This window comes from Pezoporus flaviventris, unplaced genomic scaffold (genome assembly GCF_033815535.1).
Source record: "Pezoporus flaviventris isolate CSIRO_AGI_PZ_B2104156 unplaced genomic scaffold, CSIRO_AGI_Pfla_v1 ptg000002l, whole genome shotgun sequence".
Classification (NCBI taxonomy): Eukaryota; Metazoa; Chordata; class Aves; order Psittaciformes; family Psittacidae; genus Pezoporus; species Pezoporus flaviventris.
Genome location: NW_026892550.1, coordinates 51,216,540 through 51,237,380, shown reverse-complemented (window position 1 = coordinate 51,237,380; position 20,841 = coordinate 51,216,540). Strand labels below are relative to the sequence as shown.

At 36.4% G+C, this 20,841-nt stretch overlaps 1 protein-coding gene across 1 annotated transcript in view; it reads right to left on the bottom strand.

Moving 5' to 3' along the window:
* Nucleotides 1-85: 85 nt before the first annotated feature.
* AIMP1 (aminoacyl tRNA synthetase complex interacting multifunctional protein 1) overlaps nucleotides 86-20,841 on the bottom strand; it is a 35,405-nt gene continuing 14,649 nt past the window's right edge. The window contains exons 2-7 of the mRNA XM_061478082.1: nucleotides 14,687-14,820; nucleotides 13,865-13,978; nucleotides 12,456-12,614; nucleotides 8,850-9,061; nucleotides 3,450-3,618; nucleotides 86-328 (exon numbers count right to left, since the gene is read on the bottom strand). Of these exons, the coding sequence (XP_061334066.1) occupies nucleotides 162-328; nucleotides 3,450-3,618; nucleotides 8,850-9,061; nucleotides 12,456-12,614; nucleotides 13,865-13,978; nucleotides 14,687-14,820 (955 nt within the window). The 3' untranslated portion in view covers nucleotides 86-161. The remainder of the gene's footprint in view (nucleotides 329-3,449; nucleotides 3,619-8,849; nucleotides 9,062-12,455; nucleotides 12,615-13,864; nucleotides 13,979-14,686; nucleotides 14,821-20,841) is intronic.

The window sequence follows — 20,841 nt, the reverse complement described above, 5'->3', positions numbered from 1 at the left end:
GTGAATGTGTGAAGTGTGAAAGTGTTGAAGCATAACACATTCTGTACCCTCTGGAAGAGCAGTCAAACAAAAAGGGTATTAGCCATGCATTTCATGTTTTTTATTGTGCTTGCATTACTTTCCATCTCAACATCTAAAAAAAGTTTCTAACAACCATTTATTTATTTAATTCCGCTGTTTGCCATGGTCTCTGCCCTGCAGACTCCTTTTCCTTTCACTTCAAAAGGAACTCCTTTGTATGTAGCAACACACTGGTCATTGGTATGAAGATCAGGTTGAATCTGCTCCCAAATCTTCTTCTTGGGATTAAGTTCCTTCTCAGGATCTCCTGTTTCAAAACAAAGAATAACCTAATAGCACACAACACAGAAGGCAGAGCAAAAGATCTATTTATGCAGGCTGTCACAGATGTGTACATAACTTCAGCACATACACTTTTTTTTTGGGGGGGGGGGATGGGGGACAGGGCCAGAGGGAACCCACAGACATTACCAACAATTCTCAGAATGAATACTTCTAACTGGAACTAGGGATATTCTAGGAAATATCTCTAGAACATGTCTCTAAATGCTGTTTTTTCAGGAGGGAAGAAAGGTTTTAAGTAACAGACTACAAATACTGTCCAAAAGAAGAAATAAAATCATTGCTGGCTGTTGATTTACACAATTTACTAGAGACCAAAAGGGTTCCTAAGAATTAAGTAGATGTGGACCATAGAAATATACTACTCACCTGTGTTGACACAGGTTTGTCCACATCTTAAATTTATTAATTAATATTAAGTGCATTTGGCAGGTGCCCTTACAATTGAGAAATATTGAACTTTGTCAAAAATAGTCCAAAATTAGGATACTGACGCATAATCTTAGCCCCGAGTTTCAACACTGTTCTTACACTTCTTTTTGTACTATTTGATGGTGCTTAAAATAACAGCATTAGCAATCAGCTTGTATTTCAGCAATTATGGCCTCAGTCTCTGCAAGTTTCAGTTCCCTGTTGCTGTGTACACACCCTGGTAAGCTACAGAGCCCCTAGAGGTATCGACAGTCTAACTACATTACCAAATCTAATTATTTAAGAACCTCTAATGACCACAAGCCAACTATAAGGCTACATGGACTTCAATGTATGTGTTTCCAGTAGCGGTTTGAAGTTCATTATTGCTCGGTGTATTCCGGACTGGATGACCACAGGCAGTCAAATGAACTACTCTCCTTCCTCCTGTGTTATTGTTTTTCTCCTTCAGATATTTTCAATGGTTCAATCTACTCATTCTCAATGCTTCCAAAAGTAAGTTACTTCTGCCTGTAGAGAGGTCTAAGTTCTGTAACTTCTATATCTGTAACTGTGTAAGAGAAGTAGACCAGGCCAGATTTCTCCGTTAAGTAGGCTAGCCTTGCTAGAGCAAAATTCAATAATGCAGCTGAGTTATTTCACAACCACAGTGAAATTAATATTTAAAAGAAAAATCAGTAATACCATTAGTAAATTAAACATTTAGAGCTAACTGTGCATTTTAACAAAAGTAAAAATCCTGCTTAATGCTCAAGTTCATAAGCAGAGGCAGACTTGGACTTAGACTAAAGTGAATGCATACAAACTAATAAAATCATTAAACAGAATGTCAAATGATCTGCGCATTTCTTTCCCCCTCCTTAAATATAAAAAGCAAGCAAATTTTTTTAGTAAGAAAAAACCCTTGACTTTTATTATATAAACCATGCTTTGGATGTTTCATTGGAATCCTCTGTCAAGCTCCCTTGGGATCTGTGGTGAGCTCATATTAGATTAGCATAGGCACCAATTTTAAATATTACCAGAGCTTTAGGCTGTGCATTTGCCTATGAATTCTCCTCATTGCATTCCTTCTTCCCAGAAAATATTCTTTAGAAGGGTTTCCATAACTAAATTTAAACTTGTACAGGCTTAACAAGCTTCTCACTCTCTTTACACAAAAAGAAACAAATAAGAGGTCCCAAATTTTGTTACACGTCACTCAGTTTGGCAGTTTAAATATTACAAAAGAATTTCCCATAATAAACAAGAAACCTCTCTGCTTTGTAACAGCTCAATAAGTACTGAAAGAATGTGTAAGAAGGGGCAAAAAGTTGGGGTGATGTATGTGACCTTATGAAAAATTAATACCACTTAGCTGCTGTGTGTTATAACTATACAACTGAAGGAAAGCATCTGTCCTCCAAAGCTTTAATTAAAGAAACCTGTTAAATACAGACTAACCACTGCACTCCACTTCTAGCACTTTCTATTTTTTTAAAGAGATAATTATTACTAAATTGCCAAGGTTTCTTAGACCAGAATCATTACTTTATTACATAAATAAGTAACAGATATATGACTCCTGTGACATTTTTGCGTTGAAGAGTTTTGTCAAAGTGTCAGTTATACTGCTATTAGAAAGCAGATTTGCCAGTTAGCTGTGAAATCTCCAAGAATTATTGCTGCCTTACAGCAGTTACTGTGTGGGAGGGTGTAGTGTTTACAGACATATAATGGAATAATTTTTCAGTGGCTCATAAATTGGACCACTGAAGGAGGACAGAAATTTGGTGAAGTTCTTAATACAACAAAAAGTCCAACAGATCTTGAAGATTCATGTATTGGAGTATACAACAGTGTCAAGTCCACTTAAGGGCAATAACATAAAACAAATAGAAAGGAAGACTCCTCCAGACAACGGCATTCCTTACCAAATCATTTCCCTATGATACTCAAGATAGTTCTAGGAAAACCCTCAAGTCTGCAGAAAAAAGTCCAATTGCTTTGAATCAAGACGCCATGTGTTTACTTTGACTAAAAGGACCAAGGAATATTAGCCTGTATCTCATGAATACTTTTTTATGGTAGAAAGAGAAGGCTTAAAAATAACTTGACTCCAGGCTGCTTGATGGACAGCTGCATATGTTTTAGAGTTGCTTTATTGTTGCTGCTGCTGCTTCTGTTGCTTCATAGGCTTTCATACTTCAAACTAAAATAAGACCCAGCTGTCCTTTCAATTTTAATTTCAAGGACTCGAACCTTTATGCTTTAAAATAACTTGATCAGAATGTAAACGTTTAATTACAAATACTGAAATTAAATGACATCTGACATAGCAAGGATTTTACCCGCCTCATTACAGTACTATGAAGTGCTAGACTGCCTTCAAGGAGATATCAAACTGATCAGAAGTTGATAATTACTTGGACAAAAAGGTAAGTAGCATAAAACCTTAGTCTCTAGCTAAAAGAAATTAAAACCAAACCCCCCAGGTGACTATTTGCAATCCTTTATTTGTACAATATTAGTATACTAATAATAAAATAGTTCAAATATAACTAAACCAGAAAACTTCACCAACAAAAAAAAATGCAACCAGCTTTAAAATACTATTTTATCTGCTTCAGCACTGAGGTCAGCCATTTTCTCCACTTTCCCAGATACCTACTTACCAGGAAAACCATCAAAAGTGATTCTATCTCCAGGTACTGCCCCGGGTGGGGGAGCCAGAATTTCCACTTTTTCTGGGGAGCTGGCACACATCACCATTGCCTGAGATACTACTCCTCTCATCTTTGCGGGCTTCAAGTTACAGAGTAGTATTGCCATTCGATTCTGCATCTTGGGGAAGAAAACGGAAGGATGTGAGAAGTTAAATACCATATGCTTTTGGAGATTCCAAATATTTCATTACAGCAAAAGAACCACAATGAAGATACGTTAATATGGACAAGAAACACAGAAACAGATGTACAGTTTTAATGCCTGGACACCAGTAACAACAATTAAACCACTTGAGAGTTGGCCAGGGAATAATGGAGTAATTGCTGAATTGTGACATACTTATGGAAAAACAAAACGTGCAGTTCAGAAATCCCAAAACCAGGCAATGCATTTCACCCACATTCCATCTTTACTCGTTCTAGATCATCACTTCAGTCTACTTTCAATATAGGAAAATCAACCAAGCAATTTCCATTTAATATTAATAGTGAAAAAAACCAACCCAACAAACAAATGGACAACCAAAAAAACCAACACCAAACCCCATCCTACAAATTAGGCTAGCTCACAGTTAAAAATTTCAAAGTGTGTACTGGAAATATACAGGTGTTTCACATAATCAGTTCACTTGAATCTTAAATATTACTTGTTTAACCCAAATGGTTTGAATTACTTTTTTAGCCATTAAATATGGCTGCGTATACTGTGCACTGCAATTTGTTAAAACTGTAACACTAGTTATCTTCCTTTACTGTTTTATTTTAATAAAAATAATAAACCAGGGAAAACATACTTGGTTAGGGGAAACTGCCACACTTAGGCCTAAAAAACAACACGTTTTCAATAAAAATTAAATAAGAAATTGAGAGAGAGACAGAAAGTAAGAAGCCTTAATGCCCACACTCTTACTAAAGATCTATTTCTTGATTTTGGTCTTTCTGCATTACAAAATAAACTTAAAAAAAAAAACCCCTGCAATATTAATACTTGATCATATTGTGTTTTATTAAGTATTCTGATTATACCATATTTTCAAAGTAAAACAATTTAAAAGAAAAAATATCAATACCCAAAATGAAACAGTTACAATAACAAGCTGATCTTGCATAAACTTTAAGGAAGCCCATTGACTGAAACTTTCTTAAATTACTGCTACACAAGAAATGGCTGTAAGATGTCAGCGACACTGAAGTGCAAATTGTAGATATTATCTATCACTGAATAAAAATTGGCAAATAGATAAATAGAATAGAAGAAACAAGATTTCTGCATTTGGTACTCAACTTTAGTTTTGACTTACTGGAAAAAAATTCAGAATTCAGAGCATTGCTTTTTTATTACAGATTATACAACTGACAAAACCAGACTGTATTAATACAGAAATGGAGATCATCATCTTCAGCAAACTAACATGAGAAAAAAAAAACTAGCATCACATCACTCCCTCCTCTCCAATCAGTGGCCCAAATGTTTACATATATTGCATGATATTTTTGTATGAGAAGTAGATTACTATTACAAAATTAAGACGTACTTATAAACATTTCAAAGATACACATTATTCCACCACTTTTACCTCAAATGCTTTTGAAAAACTGCTCTAAACTAAGATTCACATTGATTTCACAAATTAATGGTAAAAAACCCACAAGGTTAATTTTTATAAAACAAAAAGAAAATCCCACCCCAAGATGGTCAGCCAAAACCATAACTCTGCTATTTGAAGGGTGGTTTTTTGCTCTTTATTATAAATGGCTCAATTTTTAAGCCTGTCTTCAGATAAATGACAATTCCTTAAGAACAGAGAAAAAAAGAAACTTGACCTGAACAAGTGCTTCCTGACTGCAAAAGTTTTCGGTTGTTGTGGGTTTCCAGAAAACACAGGACTGATTACAATAACAACAGCTCTGTGTTCAGGCATTCCTTCTGTCAAGGAAGCTGATGTTTGTGTGTCATTCTATCTGCACTGCTCTTAAGAGATCTTTATACAGTAAATGATAAATTAAACCCTGAAAAGCAACAGCTACAAAGGGTCATATCCTGTAATTCTACTGATGATCACTCTCTGTAACCACAAAAATTAGAGGAACATATAAGCAACCTAGTTTTTCAAAGCTAAGTGTAAAAGTAAATTTGGGAGTTTCCTGACAGATAGATAAGATTGGGCAGAAAAAAAAAATAAATCTGACTCCCATTATGTGAAAAGTTCTATCAGAAATACAGGGAGTTACTGAAAGCAGCTGAAGGTGACACAGATAGTGTGCTTCCTTCTGCATATCTCTTATTATCCAGTAAAGTAAAACTATAGGGTAAATCTCTACACTTAAAAGGAAACAAACAGAAGCAAGTCTTTGTCTACAGGGAACTGATAAGTCTTTGATAGCTCAGGACATGTTTGATACATAAATGACCTGAGACTCAGCAAAGGATATTCAAATGTTATCTCCTTGAAGAAATAGTAACAATCACTGTTGGCCTTCCAAAGAGCCTTTTGTTTCAGAAATCCAGGAACTCCAAAACTGACAACTAGTGATAAACTCATTTACTTTCAGCAAATATGTTAGTTGTGACAGTTTCTAAGGTTGTGCGCACAGCTACTTCACATTCAGAATAAAATAATGCAGTTTCCCAACATGAATGAAGCACAGGAACTAAACCAAGGAAAAGTTAATCCTGAAGTTTACCATACACAAACCCCAAGACTTTACCCATACCCGTCTAACTTGTTAATCGGGTAGCTATCCTGCTCTATCTCAAGATCAGACAGTGTGCCAGACTGCAATGGCTAGTAAATAAGAGTTAAAACCAACACACTGATTGCTTTAAAACTAGAGCAAGCTGCAATGCTAACACCAACAAAAAGCCCTCCTTAATCTATTACATGCTGGCCTGCATCTTAAATTTTCCAGGAAATGTAATTTTGCCAGCAAAAGTAAGAAGCTTGGTTATACAGATTTCTATTTGTTTCATATCTGAAAAGAAACACAGTAGCACTTAATATACTTGAAGCCTAATGCCACAAAAGCAGAGGAAAAATGGTTTAAGGAAGGTGTCTTCTATTACACAGAATGTGTCAATATGTTTACAATCATGCTGTAGCCACGGTTCTTTATAATTTATAGAAAAATGTTTTCCATGCAGACTAGACAAGGAAAATCAGAAGATCAAGAGTATGTACGAAGAACATAATTACCACTCTATTTAAGAAAAATAAATGTAAATTCCAGTACCATTTGCTAATTCCTGGGTGGACAACATTAACCCTTAAATAATGCTCTAGAAAGAAAAAAACATTAAGCCAATTTAAAAAGAAAGGAAAAGTTTATGGTATAAAAATGAGACTATACAGTTCCTAACAGATATAGCTGTAATGCATTCTCTCACAAAAAAACGGTTGCAGGATAGCGTTTCTGATGATGACCTCTTCTCTTCTTGCTAGGTTTTAAGATACATGCCCTGAATTCTCATCCTTCACTTTAGAACACTGACATGAGCATCTCCTAGGTTAAAGGGGATTTCAGGGGAGAAAAAAAAGCAATACTTGAGAATGGTCTGTACTTCAAGAATAATTGCCCGAGACAGGTATTGATGCTAGGAACACACAGAGATCCACTTCAAAAAGCCAGATGCAGTGGCAGAAAAGCTGTCTATTCCTGCTGGCATTTCAGAATGTTCTCCAGTTGTCCTCAGCTGCTGCTGAAAGAGCCAGTATTAGCATGGTCCATCTTGTGCTTCAGTTCCATATCCCTGTTACCATCTGTACAAGAGATACTTGGGACTGCAACTTTTGACTTGGCTTCACCACCAGCAGTGGTACACAAAAGCAGAATGTACAACACATGAAGTAGGCATGCAAGAAGTTTTCACACCCCTAAATAACTTGCACTGCATACCAAAATGTTAATGAAGATATACATTGTGCTTCTTAACCAAAAGTAAAATCAGATGGTACAACACTGCTAAATTAGATCAATCATAAATAGCTGATTTTTTTTTGTGAATTACACCCCTAGCCCTTGATCTGACTGACATACTTATATAAAAATCTGTACGTAGTTTCATGGCAGGCCTTCACGTCTTTGAACACTTAAAAAACCCACAAAAGATGGAAACTTGCCCCTAAGAATTTACTCTCTAATACAGACTTGCTGAAAACCAAACCCTGACACACAAACTAGCTGTTCCCAAAGAACGTGCAAAAATGATCCCTAATTCTTTTTTAATGAGTACTTTGGATTATTTTTTCCAGACAGAAAGCAGGTTCAAGAGAAAAGACTGGTACTGCCACTGCATTCTATACACTTCATGTTCCTAAGTTTATTTAGACAGGCTTTAAAGATGTTTTTCTACATACATACTTTGAGAGTTGACTTACAACTTGAGAGTTGACTGCTAGCAATTTGAATTTCTGTCCACTGCAAATCTAGTAACTGGACATTATCAGGTGTCAGCACAGAACAATTAGTGTATTTACTATTTTTTTTCAGTTCAGTAACTTTCTGCATCATAACAACAATCACAATTTTAATTGCTTTCTGTACTTGCAGTCTTAACACAGGGACAGGGCATTAATAAGGACTGAAAAGCCACTTGAGAAAATGCTGCTTTTCCACACTAAGATCAATTACTTCATGACCCGTTCCACAGTTGATCTATACAAAATCGCTTTAACTGCCAAGACTGTATTTGAATTTAAAAGCAGCCTTCAGTAAATTCCTGCCTTCCATGAACCCTTTAGAAGGAAGGTTTCTCTAAAAGGAAAATGTAATCTTGAAGTATTAGATTGTTCCTAAGACATACACAAACACAAAATGTATCTACTAAAAAAAGCACAGAGGCAGACCCTATTCTGGACAAGAAAGTAAAAATACACATTTTGAATTCCTGTTGTTTAAGCCGCTCACTACCATCTAAGTCAAATTTACATGCGCTTTGCTTTACTGCATGCCAAACACTTCAACAGGCTATGAAGAAAATTGGATGGCAAAGGTTTCAAAAGTTTGGCTGATAGCAAAATAATTTATTATGGGTTCTCTATTACATACTAGGAAACCTGAAGGGAGAGTCACATCTGTTTGGTTTAGGAGCCCACTGTGTATTAACGGCATCACAGAGGAGTCAGGACATGATCCCAGGAGGGAAGCAGAAAGGAGCTGATCAAGGGGAAGAGTACTCCTCTGTTTTCTGGCAAATGTTGTTAAGTGTTACTTGCGTTTGCATTTCACTTTTTTTTTCATGACCACAAAAATCTTTTAGCAGATGAAACACATCCTATAAACAACATGTTTATGAAGCTCTTGAGATACTTGAGGAATGGAAAAGATATCAGTAAATAATTTTGTCAATACCTGATCCAGAGAAACATGTTTCACTAAACCGCTGACAACAGTCCTTGGGCTTGCTTCACCAACATCCACTTCTTCAACATACAGAGTGTCTGCATCTGGATGCTTTTTGGCAGTGATAATGCAGCCAACACGAAGATCCAGTCGAGAAACATCTACAGGTTTTGCATCACTACTTCCAGCAGCTGGCTGCTGTTTCTTCTCCTTCTTGTCACCTATTAAAGAAAGTTTAGTTCATGAAATAAACATTTAAAAAAGCATAAATAATGTATATGACTATTGCAAAGGAAAGCGAGGTACAATCTGAGAAACAAGTGTAAGTGCAAAACACAAATGAAGAGTAAAGAGTTAGCACCTTTATTACTAGTTTCCAGTAGAGATACAATCCTATCATAGCTTGGGTGTGATAGGACCTTAAAGATCATGGAGTTCCAACCCCCTGCAACAGGCAGGGCCACCTTCCACTAGACAAGGCTGCTCAAAGCCCCATCCAACCCAGACTTGAACGCTGCCAGGGATGGGGCAGCCACAACTTCTCTGGGCAACCTGTGCTAGGGTCTCACCACCCTCATAGTAAGTATTTTTTTCTTAATATCCAATCTACATCTCCCCTTTATCAGTTTAAACACATTCCCCTTCTCCTGTCATGACATGTCCTTGTAAAATCCTTCTCCAGATTTTTTGTAGGCTCCCTTTATGTACCAGAAGACTATTACAAGGTCTCCCCAGAGCCTTCTCTTCTCCAAATTTAACCACCCCAATTCTCTGAGCCTCTCTTCAAGAGCAGCCCTTCAAGATGACCTTAGCTAACATTCTCCACTATCCAAATATACTAGTGTGCGAAAATGCTCATGGCTTACGAGGTTCCACTGATGCAGAGTCTTTATTCTATGGCAACGCAAGGGTTTATTATTACCTACACATGCTGTACAGTATAAAACATCAATGAAGCAACACTCCCCATACTTAGCTGCTTTAGATATTCCTTTCAAGATGAGCAAGTTACATCTAGTTTGTATATAAGACTGTCCTGTTTAAAAGTTATTCAAATTTGCTTAACAACTATAATCTCCATGGGCCTAAGATACATCTAAGAAAACTTACTTAAAATAAGCATATTCTGTTATTCCTTTATGCAAGACAGTTTACTCGTAAACTAAATTCCCTTTCTTACAGAGCAAAAGAGGAAAAAGTGGACACAGCATATAATTTTTCATTACCCTTGCTCTATTAGAAGCTTGAAATTACACAATACATTCAGAAAAATACTGCTTTTTTATTATTAACATAAGTGGTAGCTCTTTAAAAACATTTCAGTTCATATACGATGAATAAAAAGCTCTGGTGTTTATTAATCAAATTGTAATGTAATTAAGATTAATAAAACCAGTCATATTCATAATAATTGAAGAGAAACTGAAAAAATATCATCAAAATACTTAACAATTAATGTCTGTAAGATAATTTCAAAAGACCTGCTATCTTTATCCTTGGTATCATTCTTCACTGTTCTCCACTTCATGACATTTCTCTATAATACAAAACTGGGAGGAGTGGCTGACCCGCCAAAGGACCATGGTACCCTCCAGAGGTAACTGAGCAGGCTGGAGAAATGGGCTGACAGAAACCTCCCTAGAAAGTGCTCAAGGCCAGGTTGGACAGGTCCTTGAGCAAACTGGTCTAATGGGAGGTCTCCCTGCCCACGGCAGGGGTATTGGAACCGGATGATCTTAAGGTCCTTTCCAACCCAAACAATTCTACGATTCTATGATAATCATCTGGAGCCAAATAAATCAGTTTTTAGCACCCTATTTATTTCACTTCAGAGAAATGTAGTCTGTCACAAAATAAGGAAAAGAGCAAAGCATGTCTGTACACAGCATACGTATGGATGTGCAGAAAACATCCACTTCAGTGTTGCAGGCTAAGGAGAGAACAGCACTTGTCTGGCCTGTATTGGCATCAGCCCAGGATCAATATCCAGAGACGCCTCACAGATGAGGTTTGCAAGCTGAACAAGGACAATGGGAATAACCAGAGAGGAAACATATGAGATGGGTGACAGAAAGCAAAGGGATTTGAGATAGTGCATAATTTCATCAATTTCAAGACTGAAAACCAAATTTTATTAGTTACTTTTTTAAATACTACACCTACAACAGATGTTTAACTGCCCAGAAATAACCTGTGTAGGGCTACTAGTTAATGCTCTTACCATAATTCACCTTTTCCCAAATACAGTCACTGGAAGGAAAAAGCCAAACAGACTGCTTTCCAAATTTAAGCTACTTATGCAAAATGAGAGGAAACAACACAAGAAAGTTTTATTTTTCCTTACCAATTACATGCTTGCTCTGCAGCCACTGAATACTTGAAGAAAATAGTTAATTGCCTGATAATTGGCAATTAATTGGCCTCTGCTTTTATATTTACAGCCCTGCGGAATATTGATGTGTCAAAGGCTGCAGTACATCAAAAGAAACGAAGAAGCTTATAAGTCTGCATATAGCTCACTAGAAAAATCAGAGACACAGCGCCCTATCAGCATAATATCCAAACTGTGAAAAGCTGTACAAATCAATTCATAGCAAATAAATAATAACTTGCCTAAGAGAATGATTCCAAAACATCAGTTTAAATCACAAAGACATCTGTATTTTTGTGCAAGTGTAACAGACATCTATCTTTTCTTCTATTAAGAGAGTTGGTTTAAAAAAAGTCAATACAGACAGCTAAAAGAGAAAAGGAGGAGGAAAGGTGTTAGGAAGGCTACTATCCTTCTCCTACATTTACTCCCTGTTGACCAAACTAGATTATGTTATCTGCCTATGTGCTTACCCCAGTACACTTACTCTTAGCCACACAATTTCACCAATGATGACAGGAATGCATTTGATCTAAAGGAACTTCACTACCTGTAAGAATTTTCCAGGAATAATAAAAAAAAACAAAACGAAACAAAACAACCCAAAACTAACAACAACAAAACCCTTAAAAAAAAAAAAGAAAAAAAAAAGAAAAAAAAAAAAACAAACCTGCATACTTTTTTTTGCAGAAAATGGCAATTTTGCACTCTTCCTTTAGTATTATGTGATGCTACCACTGTTTGCAATAGATTTTGCTGAGCTCATCTTCACCTTTTGCTTGCAGTGTTTCCATAGCAGAAAAAAATTCTAACTAAGCCTCAGAACAGAAAGCCAGTCTGCCAAACTTCTCTAAGTTTTGCATCCTCATCTTCATCCCACCTCCTTCCCCCTTTTCATCCCCCCCCCCCCTTTTGTGTGTGTATTCTGATTTTGCTTTTTTCTGCTGTGAGGTATTTGGGTGCTTTGTGGGAGGGTTTTTTCTTTTGTTATTGTTTAAAAAAAAAAAAAAAAAGAGTTCAGTCACATTAGAAGAAATTCAGCATGTATCCCATGTAATTAAGAATCTGCAGCTTACCAGACAGCCTTCATTAACTTCAAGTACTTCCAAGTTTTAAGAGCTAGTGCATGAATCTTCCTATTATGGCTGTAGAAACTGTTTTTTTCCTGTACCCAAAATGATGTAAAAATGCTTGCATAAATTAAATGCCTCAACTGTCTCTCACAGCTAAGAAAACTTAATTACCTTTTTTTTCTGCTTTTTCCTTCTTTTTCTTTTCTTCATCTTCACCTTTATTTTCATCCTTGGAACCAGTAGATGATGCGACTGCTGTAGTTTGTGAAATATCATCTGAAACCGAAGCTGTAGAAACGGCTGTACCAGGAGGAACTGTGATCTGTTTTACTAAAATCAAAACCACAGAAGTTAGAAGGATTACCAGAACTTTGAACATTTAAAGTTTCTGACATAGATGAAACAGTAGAGAGAACTGAGAATTTTGCTTAAAATACCTACATTACAGCTGCTGAATAGTGAAGCACAACGTTGTGAAACACATTTCAGAACTCAATCTATATATGATCATTGTGATCAGTTAAGAACGCCTTTGACTGTGTTCATCTAATTTCTGTGTTCAACTACTTAAATCTGTCAGAGTAGCATACACTAATTTACTTAAAAGAAAAAACCAAACTCTTAATTTAGTCCTATCACCTTGTAGATAAAACAGCTAAATAAAGCTGGTTTCCATCTTGGAAAAAAATAATCCTTGAAACCTCTCTCAAACATAACAAATTCTGTGAAATATCCAACACCTGTCAAGTATTGCTGCAAAGTAACAGACAATGGAAAAATATTTCTCTGCATTTATACAATGCTAATCTCTCTGAAAACGGAATGCGTTGTTTTACCAGAAAAAACATTCAATACAGTTGAAAGCTAGGATCCAGCTAAATTGGATACTATCTCTGACAGCATGGGTAAAAATAGTAATAGCTGTTGATGGCAGAAGAGGCTTTCTTTGAAAATAATTTTAAACAAAACATGCAGGATCTGAAACACTTCAGTTTTGTTTTTTTCTCCTTTCTTTTTACTACAAATTATATAAAGATGGTGCAAGATGAACAGAGCTACACAGAGGAGTGCAAAGAAGGAAAAAGTGCAATGAACGGCTGGTCTTACTAAAGCATGAAATCAGCAATTCAAAACACATTGTTTCTAATTTTACATTACCACAGATTTTCTAATAAGTCACTGCCTATCTGTACTTTGAACTATGGCTTGATTTTCCATAGGGATTTTTCAGTCATGACAGATTAAAACCTTGCGAGCATCACAAAGTGTTAGACATTCAGCAATCTAAGGTACTATAAGTAGTCACTGCCATCAGTCAAATTCATGGCTAATTATGAAAGTCATTGGACAAAATCATACAGAGAAGCAGTTCCATGTCTGATTAAGGTCTAGCATGTTAGTCTTGCACGTAATAAAATGTTGGAATTGAGTAACTTGTCATAGGCATGGAACCTAGGAAAATCCAGAATTTGTAAGAAATACCACAGAGTCACATAGAGAAAGATAAAAATCAAGACAGTTCAGATCATATTTTGTGCTAAGTAGATCTATGTTGGATGAGGATAGGACTCTTCCCCCACCTCCATTTCGAATTTCTGCCTGGATCAGCTCCTGTTTCAGCCCTTCAATTTCTTTCTTCAGTTTAGCGTTTTCCACACGGAGCTTCTTCTCTTCTCGGAGAGATGCCTGCAAGACTAGAGGTTTCAATCATTCATTAGGGTTCAATCATTAGGGTTCATAATTTGGCAAACAGAGGTTTGGTTGTTTCTTTTTTTAAAGAAAAGTGAAACACAGTGAGCAAAACAAAAAAGTGGAAGCTTTCAAGGAGTATGTAATCAGAGATATTTTGTAATCCTTTTTTGTTGAAATAGCCATTTTTTACAATACTTATGTACTCACATTGCCTCTCAATATACTAGCTTCTCAGACCCCTAAACAGACTCACAAGAAATCTCTTTGAAAAAGCTTGTTCATGTTTATAATACAGAGCACCTTAATTCATTGATACCAATATAAAAGTTGAAGGTATGATACTCTTGAGAGAAACCCAGTGGTGAAAAAGCAGTAACACATTCAGGCAAATGCACAGCCTCACACTGCTCCTGACTCCCTTTCTCCCCCCAGGTAGGACTGTGTCCTACTGAATTTCCATTACCTGTTTGTGTCATTAATCCTTCCTCATTCATGCCTTTTCATCTTCAGAATAAGCAGCTTCAAAAAAACCCCACAAACCACTAGAAAGTGAAGTAGTGCTACTATTACAATCTTTATCTTGGAGATCTTATAAGGCTTATAAGGCTGACAACATCAGTGAAGTTGTCCATGTTCTCATTTTTTTCCTACAAGGAGTTAATGTTAACCACCTGGTTAATGAGTTTATCATAAGATAGGTAATTCCTTACTAGCTTTCTCCTTGAGCAGAGCAACTTGTTGCTTGAGGTATTCAATAACTTGATCGGCCTCTGCACCCTTCTGCTCCAGTCTGTTCAGCACTGCATTGTTGGCTGCCATCTTTACCAAGAAACGGGCTGAAAACCTAGACAACAACAGACAGTCTAAAATTAATGACTTCTTAACATAATAATGCTGCCATCTCTCACCTAAATTCAGTTGCTGGATAAGGAAATTTGATAAATGAAGAAGCTGGGCTCTCACCTCCTAATGCAAAGCCCAAACAAAAAGCAACGTTGAATAGAATCTATGTCTGACAGCTGCTTTCAAGTATTTTGGAAGAAAAGCTACCTTTCTTCCCAGCTGCAGAAAACATGTTCTTCCTTTATGAAACAAAAAATTCCACCTTCTCACAAAGGTCTGAATAAATCAGGGGAGGGGGAAGAAGGAAATAAAAGAGAAAAGGCTGGACAGCAGAATACCGTGTCCTGGTTTCAGCTGAATAATTTATTAAATGTATGCAGAATTTTATTGAGACTAAGAAAATAGAAACATCCCACAAAAAATTCCAAACTTTTCTAATAAATTTATTAAAAATATACTGAATACTTCACACACTGTGGTTGTGCCTACATTAAGAATTCCTGTTATTTTATTTTTAAGCAGAATTTATCAGAATTTTTACTCAGGTTGATACAACTTTTATTCCAGGTTTACACCTTCAGAGTTATTTTGTTTCCAGTAAAATGGAAGGCTGGGCACAGAGTTAACAAATTAAAGAAGAAGGAAAAACAGAAGATCAGTAAACGCAAGAGCACAAATAAATGCTGTTCAACCTTCTTTTAGCATGTTCAACTCCTTTTATTTGGTTTCTGTAATGTTCCAGAAACTAGCTATACCTTGTGTATAGCCCATATTTCTTGAAAGCTACCATATTTGGCTACTTCCTTCTCTGCAACATTTGTGTCTGACCACAAAAGCTTGTATAGTATCAACAGAATGATGAAATACAGTCACTCATATCTGCAGCAGATCCTTTATCAGTATCTGGATGAACAAAGAAACTGTACTAAAAGCTGGCACATCTTTAAATCAAGAAAACTGATTATAGGTGGGAAGAAAAGACACCTTGCAGATCTTCACAAATAACAGTGATACAATTCCAGTGAATTTCCCCATCAACTGCAACAAAGGGAAGAACTGGTAAGAAAATGGTAATTCAGATGCATGCATTGGCTCCTCAACCTTATCAAAGCCCAAAAACGCCTTTTCCCACATCAAAGCAGAAGAAAACTTTCCATTTTATTGCAAGATTATTCTGACACTATGACCTAAATCTGTTTTTAACATACCAATATGCTCTGTTAGTATTTGCAACAAAAGCCATGCTGAAAACAAAACAGGTTTAGAAATAACTCAAAGGTGAACAGATAGAATCACACTCATGCCAGTGTTAAAGTATCACCTTACTGCGCTCTCGGTATCAACTTATATTTGATATCTGATCTTCTATTACAAAGAACTTAATTCTCCATAGCTATAGATCTTTAAGAAAAAACAGCAAAAGACAATGAATAAAACTCAGTCTAATTAAAAGTTCCCAAAGTAAAATTCACAATGCCAGTGAGATATACAGTAGTCAGATGATACATGTGGTATACTGCTCCTGCACAAAGATGAATGAACCAACATCTTGACTCCTTTGCAATCTAATAAGATCACAGTCTGCTTTACACACACTGCTTCACTTAAAGATGCAAGAGCATTACTGCCATCACACCTTCTGACCATCCACAACAGATTTTTCTTTTAAAAGAAAGGGATTCTCATGGACAGAAAAACTGTAAAATAATCTCCTTGGAACAGCTAAATTAATTTTAATATTCAAATTAATCTCTGCTATTAAGAAAATAATTTCTGCTTTATGCGCAATTTGAAAACAGAGGGTTTTAAAAAAGGAAAGTTATTCCAATAAGTTACTGATTTAGTTGTCAAATTGAAATAGACATAAAAACTATTATGGCACAAACCAGCATAATACAAAGTCTGGGGTATTACTGTCTGCATACCAGTAAGATTTCCTGCAAGCTACATATTCTCTCAGGGAAACACAATACTAACAGTGGAAACTTTGCCAATAACAACAGAAATGCTACAAATACTTCAAAGTGAATAGAACTGGTACATTTTATAGGTTTTAGCCAAGTTGGCTAATGAACTGAAGATCAGGAAATGAAGTTACATGATTACAACAGGTAGGCATTTTCCCAGTTGTCAAATAAATTTCTGTAAACCTAGTATTATAACAGTAACACATAGGAACAGGTATTTCCAATAGTAATATAAAGAGCCAACAGGCTGAAATGAACTGCTGCACATACAACAGAGTGATAAAACTGTATCTAAAAGGGGTACATAAAAAAACAGTTAAGCCCCATCCTTTATTACAAAACACAAAGCACATTAAAAAATTTAGCACTGCAACAATAAAAAGTTACAGTCAATTCATTATTTTTTTAAGCTTTTCCCCATTTCTTTTGTCTTCTATTATGCTAATAGCCCCCCCACTCCACAGGAAAAAAAAGCCCTCAAAGCACCAACTCCTATTGGCAATACACAAAGAAAGAAATAATATAGCTTAAAAAACCTGAATTGTATCTTGTTGCAGAAAACATTCCAGAGGCCAACTGACAATACTGTCACTTCATACAGTGTGCCTAATGATATGCTTTCTCTTCAAACAAAAAAACAGTTCTGAAAAAAAAAAACCAAGTAAGGAGTAGCTATATTCATACCTTCTGAAAAGGTTAACTTCTTCAAGTTAGCTGGTTAAACAGTTTCCCTTAGCTAAGAAATATTAGACCTCTGAGGACTTCGTTACCTACAAGACATTCAGAACCACTCCAAAACTGACTTGCTCCACTACAATGGAACCCAATCTTCAAATGAAAGACTCAAGTCCTGCAGTTATTATTAAGTTACATATCAAGACATAAAAGTTGCTAATTTCTCATCATTCTACTTGCTGATTGAGTTGCCTATCTTTTTGAGTTGCCTATCTTTTTGAGTTGCCTATCTTTTTGAGTTGCCTATCTTTTTTAAACAGAACACATTGCCTCCTGCGGTCTTCTAAGTAGCTGCAGTAACCTTAGAGGAGAAAACAAGCATTATTCTACTTTGTTTCTCTAGAACATAACACGAAAGGGTCCCCAAAATGACAAACTGTAATAAATCAAGACTTCTCATATAGTACAAATTACCCCCAAATTTCAATGTTTTACGAATACTGGTTTATCAACATTGGCCTTGACCTTAAAATATATCCAGATCAAAAACTGATGGCTTGGCTTCGTGAGCGAAGATTTGGGAAGGGCTTTAACCATGCTTGCTACAAGCATGATGACCAAGGGCAAGTGGGATATGCAAATCTGGTCGGAAAAAAGGGTGCTTAGGCAATCAGGAAGTATCTGACCAGGACTGTTATCTCCTGAGCGATTTCGAGCTACCCATGCGCTGGTCCGGCCGCATGCAAGGTTGGATCTGAAGCTTCCCATGCACCTTGTCACCTACTGTTTCAACCCTCGCCTGTCCATACAGACAAGTGAGAGTAAGCCCTTCCCCCCTGAGCAGTGGATTTTTTAGGTGAGGCGCAGCTTGTGCAGAACTGGCCCCATCCTTTAAACCTGAGGTTTAACTGCCACAGCCCAGTTAGCTAGGACGGTGACAGCAAAGTCCACAGGTCGTAGGTTTTGTAAGAGTGTCCTTTGACGGAAGGCCATACAAGGCTAGACGAGCTCCATCAGCCCGGGTTTGAAGATAGGAGTTTTCCTTCTCCTATGAGGAAGGCCTGTCTTCACTAACAAAGATTCAGGAAGACCTTCACCCACGCATTCTGAACAAGACTGTCATCTCCAAGGTCAATCACAAGCAACTGATGACACAGTAGCACAAGAGGCATCTAAGCGGGATACTTAGAGGTGTTCAGTCATAAGCCTGCAGATGGTAGCCTCGCACCAAGAAGATGCTGAAAACATAAAACTTGTTATAGTTCCCTCGGCAACATTAGTATATTTTTTTTGTTTGTTTTACAAGCAATGAAAAGCCAAATACCCATAAAATTAATGACAAGATTTAAAACTCAAACTCTAAAAACTGCGTCTGGAATCTAGCCATAGTCTGAACACATAATCAATTACTTTTCACTATTAGAAAAGAAATCATTTAACAACAACAACAACAACAAAAATACACAAAACCACAACCCAGAAATTAGAAGTCAACTTATTCCCAAAACCTAAAATAATCAGCTCTAAGCATTCCTTTTTTCCAGCTGGGGGCTTAAAAAAAGTTCAGTACTTTAACGTTCTCAGCTTTTTCTTGCAATGCTTTGTTAATGTCAACACACAAGACTACTAAACACGAGATCTAACACACAGGCTGCTTATTAAGACCTACTGCCTACAGATCAACATGTTCTCCATGTATGTGTCGGGTACATCTGTGACAGTGATGAAGCTTTATTTCAGCATTTTCAACACAGTAGATTTTTATGCTGCTCACTTAGGTAACAGGCATCTTATTGTTCTCAATTTTTCCCCATGGGCCTTAATGCAACACAACCAAACACCATGTGCATTTCCGTTGGTCACGCTGAGCATATGTACAGACAAAAAGTACATAAATTTCCTCTCAAACTATGTAAAATGAAATAAAATTACCACAACTCCTCTCTTCTTCTCTCACATAAACACTAACTCCTCCACAATACCAGGGTAAACTTCAACATCATTCTGACTCATTATTGCTCTTCACTTTGTGCTAGCTATGGAGGAATCAAGTGTTTTCACATCAAAGCCAATCCTACTGATCTATATCAAAGAGCAGACAGCAATAAGAAGATGACCCAGACAGCATAAACATATGCCTTACAGAGAGTACCATGTTTATGAATAGCCATCAACCAAGACCTAAGGCAAGGAACCACTACAGGAGAAAGTAAAAGCCTGAAAAAAAGTTGTTTGCTTTTCAGTTGAGAATTGCAATTCTCAACTGAAAAGAAAAAAATTAGAAGTTTGTCTCATGAAGCAGAACCGGTGGGATCAGCATTATTTTAAAAGCTATCAATGACACAAAGGTAGTACCTCCAATGTTAAATAAAGATCATTAATTTAAACTATAGAAAAACATTTAATAGCATTCCTCTTCCTAAGCTTTTGGTATTAAGTCTCAAGCAGCTTTCAAATTAAACTCCTTTTCTTCTTCCATGAGATGTTTCAAGATGCTTTATTGTGGCCAACTTCTATAGCAAAGTATTCTACGTTCTGTAAGATAGAAAGTATAAACGATCGCTTTGTTTCTTTAAGAAGTGCGTTCAAAGACTTCTATCTGAGCATCCTTTTTGAGTATGGTAATTTCTGGCAGACAATCTTACAAAACCCCATAAACAGAATGTGCCAGCTGTTTGCCAGATTCTGCTTTCCTGTGCTTTGCACTTCTATGTACTGTCATGACACAGTGAATCAGATTTAAGAACCTCACATCACACCTTTTTATCCTTCAAAGTAAGGAACAGTAGCAAGCAGATCAAAACAGAAGGGAAAAAGAGTGCAACTGTTAACTTTCATTAAACCAAAGTATCAGTGCAACTAGGAAACTGTAACTCATCCCCATCTTCTCCTGTCCCAGAGAATCAGGGTTCATGCTTTCCCTATTTCACTTTTTTGGTAATAAAACTTCAGATTAAGATTTCAAAATTATGAAAATTTAATCTATTAAACATGCACACCACACCCCCCCTCCCCACACATAAAAAAAAAACGCAAACAAGAAAAAAACAACCCCCAAACAAAATAAAAAAAAAAAAGAAAAACAAAACATCAAAACTGAGGAGAGTTAACAACTGATTAGCTTTGAGATCAAATCTTAGATTTGACTATCATCTCCCTACTTTATTCTAATTAAAGCACAGAAGATCAGCAGCAGCTCTCCATTTCTCATCAGGGAGGCAACAGTCTGTAACATTTAGTTACAACTTTGCAGTAATTAGTTCTGCTGCTAGGACATTTTGGAAATCATAATTCCTTAATTGCATAATAAAGGAAAATAGGAAGTTGTTCACAAACGTGTTTCAAAAAACTTTCCTTTTAAACCCGTATACAAATAGGCT